The 5178-nt window shown below is 38.4% G+C and overlaps 1 protein-coding gene across 1 annotated transcript; it reads right to left on the bottom strand.

The window, feature by feature from the left end:
- Positions 1–633: 633 nt before the first annotated feature.
- On the bottom strand, positions 634–3679 carry LOC140947597 (fibroblast growth factor 1-like). The gene is made up of 3 exons (XM_073396745.1): positions 3298–3679; positions 2468–2571; positions 634–1255 (listed from the first exon to the last, which is right to left on the bottom strand). Exons 1-3 carry the CDS (start codon positions 3440–3442, stop codon positions 794–796), a joined length of 711 nt encoding a protein of 236 aa, XP_073252846.1. The 5' UTR covers positions 3443–3679; the 3' UTR covers positions 634–793.
- Between the last annotated feature and the right edge of the window lie 1499 nt (positions 3680–5178).

The following is a 5178-nucleotide window of genomic DNA, read 5'->3' as shown; positions in this document are numbered from 1 at the left end:
GATCATTTTTTTTATAAGAAGAAAATAGCATAAGAAATGAAAAATATAAAAGAGTGGTAATAAGAAAACAGAACATATGTTATAAAGCTATAAAAACCTCAATAAAAGTAAGTGGATAATTTATTTAACGCGTCCGTAAATGTTGTCTTTAAAGAGAATAATTAGACAAAACTTCGAAGAGAATGAAAACCTTTTTTTATTTATTTATTTTCTTTCGTTTTTTACTTTCTTGAATCCTCTTTAGACCCATCAGAATAATATACTTACATTGCCCTAAATCTGGTATTTTGTTATTGACGTCATTACGTGTAGGGGGATGCTACCCCCCATAGATTTTCTTAAATGACTCCCCCCAGCCCCGCTTGTAACATTGAAACATGCCCATTAAGCCCCTCAGGGGCAATGTCAAAACCCTCGTTTACCAATCCTGTGACTAATGTAAAATATTAATGAAAAAAATTATGTTTATCTTTGCCTATTCAACAGTTAATCCGAATCAACGTAGGGGGTGAACTTCATTTGCCTTATTTTAGTTAGGTATATGAACGTAAGACGCAATGACTGAGGAGCTTTTTTTTCAAGAGCTCCCCTCGAAAGACGTTTTGAATTCGAGAAGTCTTAGATATATTGACCTTGTACAATAAGGTTCTTCTGCCATAACCTATGTCAACATGTTTGCGAGAGAAGAGCCTCTAACAATGCCGTTTCTGTTTAACCGCCTTGCCCTGCTTTCCATGTTCCGCCAGGCAAGTCTATATCGAAGGAATTATTTTTGTTGAATTGCACTGAATGTTTAGACTGAGGTTGAGGCATTATCACCAGATCCGGTCCACTCCCCAGTAGATGCCGAACTGCCAGAAACGCACGAGGAACTCGGGGGGCTGGGCGTACTTGACACAAAATCTGACACGCCGTCGTCAAGCTGGCAGGGATACATGATCCACACGACTTCGGACGAAGGAAGTCCAAAGTCTTTCCTGGTTTTCTTGTCCTGCCTTGTATGACTGCTGTTATTTGTTGTATTAGATGTGCGCTTATTTCCTTTATCGGCATCTTTACAGTCCGTAACTGTTTTTACAATAAAGTGAAGTCGAGGTTCGTCGCTATAAGCTACTTTCACAGCACTCACTTTTCCGTGTTCATCTATCGACAAGTACCATCCTTTACCATCGGTGTCTGAATGACATGTGCGGAAAATGTTGTAAAAGTTCTTACCAAAAAACTCACGGAATACACATTCTTTCCTTTCAGCGTCCTTGGGATGTAAAACAAACAATATGTTAAGGCGAGTTTTCACTACGAAATCGTAAGTTGAGTCGCGCGAGTGCATATGACCTTGTGAAAACAGTCAAAAATCGAAATAAGCAGAGTCATAAGCGCAACGGAAGCGGAGTCGGACGAATCGGAACGTTTCCATTTTCTTCTGACTCCACTTCTAACTCCGTCGTTTACGATCCAGTGAAACCAGATTGTCGGAGTCGAAAGCAGAAGAGGAAGGATAAACCAATCACAATGCACGTTCCCGGCGTACGCATTGTGAGTGGCTTACTTCTTCCGCTTCTGCTTACGACTCCGACAACCTAGGTTTCACTTGATCATAAACGCTTGAGTCGTTAGCGGAATCAGAACGCTGTTTTCACTAGTTCATAAAATTCTACGCTTGTGATTACAACTAAGACTCCGACTCCGTAGCTAGTGAAAACTAGTCTTTAAATAGAGGATATTACATGGCCGCGCGGAGATACCAAATTTCTCGTCGAGTGTTTCAACCCGAGAAGAGAAATTTCGTATCTCCAAGCGGCCATGTAATGTTCTATTTTTTGTATAAACGCCAATGAACTACCAAACCATTTCACTTTAATAGTTTTTTGGTGTGAAAGGCGCGATCTAGTATGTAGCCATAGCAACGGTGATATTTTCACATGTGAAGATAATATATTATTTTCACACGTGAAGATATCAAGTTTTCGCGCGAAAGCTCACCTGGTATTTCATTGGTGTTTGTATGATAAATCTTGTTCTAACTCAGTACCCGCTTAAAATAGCTGCTGCTTCTTTCGGGTTGATACTTTTCCTCTTCTAACTCAAGCTATAATAAAGTTATTCATGCTTCAAAGATAACCTATCAAAGTCGAAGAAGGAAATAATTTGTCCTGTACTCAGGACAGAGATGGGAAAATATACAAACTGAAAAGGCGAGGGATAATATCCCATTTTACAGATACATGAGAAATCGAGGATGGAGTTGACCTTTTTTGATGCAACCCCTCCTGCTTTATTATGTAAATCATGTTGTTCTTATAATAACTAGTATTTTTCCTGCAACATTTCCATAAGAAGAGGAAAGAGACTTGTATGAAAACAACGTCAACCTTACCCTCATGTCCAGTCAAAGGCTAGGGTGCTAAGCCCACAACTGTAAAATGATTTATTCGATTCTATTAAAATATAAACTCAACAATCTTACCGTAGTAAATATTTTTCCTTCGCTGTCTACTGCTAAGTATTTTTTGGCCTCAAGTCCCCAGATTGCAATGAGATCTGGGCCAACAGAAAGAAACTGTAAGACGGCTGAAATGTAAAAATGGGTATCAAAGTAAGCTATTTTGTTTTCACAAACACCATTTGCGTAGTTAAATAAACGGCAAAAAATATGGTTACATTCCTTTTTTTTGTATCTGAGAGGATATATATCTCTAACCTAAACAAGGGCAAAGTAGATCCCCCAAGTAAACAACAACATCAACCGAAAGCCACATAACGTGTGAAATAAATTTGCAAATCTTTATTACTGAATTCGTAAGGGTCTCACCCATGTCTGATTGCAAGAGTCAAGATTTTGGGCTTTTATACAAAGTAAAGTTGGCTCTAAATTTACATGCTCTTACCTTTATCATACGGTATTTTTCGCAAGCTCGTATAATTATTGTTAAAGACGTTAAATCGGAGATCATCTTTAGCTTTGTTGAAACTCTGAGAGGTTGAACACTCTGGAGATTGAAAAACGCCTGCCTAATTTGTTTTGATTTTTTGCTGGTGTCGCCAAAGCCGAGAAACTGAAGACTATATGGGCAGTTGAAATATTAAAATCATACACCTTTGTTCGTTTTGGAAATATTTTAATCGGTACCGACTGTGGTTGTAGATGTGGTAACGTGCCAAAAAAAGCAACAACACGACTAGGCTTAATCAACGTTTTAAAAAGAAAGTGCAATATTTCTTACCAAAAATATCTCAGAAACACTATAAACAATATCGAGCGTAATTATGCAAGTCCCAAATTTCCTGTTTTCTTACCGTATAAACAACTGCCGTCGCTTGTTCCCGTGACCTCTCCTGTCGAATTTATAGCAAGGTAAAATCCATTTTTTGCGAATAATTGTCGCTTCCTTGTGTACTTTTGAAGAGAAGGGAACGCGAGTGATGATTTAGACCCCGCCATGCTAGATGTATTACGGATCAGCCGCCATTATGACCTTCGGCGAAGATTCGGAAAGGAATCCATCATAAACCAAAAGATAAAATAACGATAATTTGATGCATCCCAATTGCTTCTCCTTCAGCAGCTAGCCAATGAAACTTCAAAGGAGCTGGTTATCTTCTACGGAAGGGAAACTTTAATTGTTAATGCGTGATGAGGTAAACCGCTTTTGTTTGAATCGTAGCAGGACTGTCAACGTTAAAACTCTTTAACTAATATTGGGAAAGGACACCTGCTCAATATACACGGTTACTACGTAACTCAGCCAAATTTAAATAATTTACTTGTATGAGTACTGTAGAGGAACCTTTTAAATGAATATTAAAAATCGCAGTGTTCAGATGAATAATTCGAAAAGGTGCGAGTTTATTTTTCATTATAATCGTTTTTTGGCTGTTTGCCGTTTGTCTCTTGAGGCTTGCAGACGAATAACTGTTTTGCACGTCAACAGTAAGGGGTGTATATATTCGTCGAGGTGTAGTATACATTTTAAACAAAATAAAGATTGTATCAAATAAAAAAGGAAGAATTTTCATCCAACGATACCTCTTAAAATCGAGCATTAGGGTAACATTATATAAGCGAAGTGGAAGTGAAAAATATAGAAATAAATCTTTGACAAAGAATTGAATGATCAGCATCAATTTGTATTCTAAAATTTCCGGTTAACAACGTTTCTCCTGACTACTTATTAATTTTTGTTTGCTTGTTTGTTTTGTTTTGTTTTAACTTTAGTGATCGAAGCTTCATGAATCGCAATTTTCTATAAACTATACATTCCGCTAATATATACTTAATTACAAATTTTTGGATTTGTATCACACTTCCTATTCATTTAGTTGTTTAACTTTGACAAGACCAATAAAAATCTTCGCCGTCTTGTCTCTTTGCAAAAGCGAGTTATCAGAAGTATTTCTAAATCAACTTTCGATTCTCATTCAGACCCTATTTTCAAAGAATTAGGGCTACTAAAACTTTCCGATATTACACAACTAGAATTGGGTAATCTTATGTTTTCTCTTAACCATTCTCTTCTGCCTTAAGTTCAACAATTATTTTTCTTTAAACAAACAAGTCCATAGCTATGCCACTAGACACGCAAACGATTTTCACCCTCCTTTTTGTAGAACAAACCTTCGTAAATTTTCTGTCAGTTTCCAAGGACCTACTTATTATAACGCATGGTTGACGGTAAACATTTCTCCAGAAGCACAGTAACTAGGGAGATTAGGCAGAGGGAGGTTGTAGCGAAGGCAAAGGGAGTCCCTAAACTCCTGCTTGTTCAAAGCCAGTCCGTGTTCTTCGATTGGAATAACGTTCAGCCACGAGCTGGCTCCCTTGTCCCTTGTCTCCTGCACCGCTTGGAGTAGATCAGGAGATAACCATTCGTCAGTCCTGTCAATCCGGGACTTTGCAGCGGCTCTCCTTTTAGCATTGATTTCACGCTTCCTTTCCTCCATCGGCTCTCGTGCTGGAAGGGTGGAGCTTTGAGTAACAATAGAATTGACGTGTGGTGCTGTTATATCAAGCGAGGCATTGAACTGCTCTAAACTTTCGCGCTTAAGATGGGGAATCCCAATCCCGCACTGCGCAGTTGATAGACTGACAAGTTCCTTAAGTTCTTCATGAAGAGGCTCCGCTCGTCCGAATAATGAAGGAAGAAAGGAAGTGTGAATCACTTTTTCGATGGGGTCCAC

The sequence above is a fragment of the Porites lutea genome, chromosome 9 (assembly GCF_958299795.1).
Source record: "Porites lutea chromosome 9, jaPorLute2.1, whole genome shotgun sequence".
In the NCBI taxonomy this organism is placed as follows: Eukaryota; Metazoa; Cnidaria; class Anthozoa; order Scleractinia; family Poritidae; genus Porites; species Porites lutea.
The sequence above is the reverse complement of the archived record's forward strand: the minus strand, read 5'-3'. Positions and strand labels throughout refer to the sequence as shown.

Excerpts from the sequence above, each read along its gene's own strand:
- LOC140947597 (XM_073396745.1), bottom strand. The coding sequence starts at position 3,442 with ATGGCGGGGTCTAAATCATCACTCGCGTTCCCTTCTCTTCAAAAGTAC. Across the intron at positions 2,572-3,297 it reads CGACGGCAGTTGTTTATACG|CCGTCTTACAGTTTCTTTCT; the intron begins GTAAGAAAACAG and ends TTTACATTTCAG. Across the intron at positions 1,256-2,467 it reads AAGGAAAAATATTTACTACG|GACGCTGAAAGGAAAGAATG; the intron begins GTAAGATTGTTG and ends TTACATCCCAAG.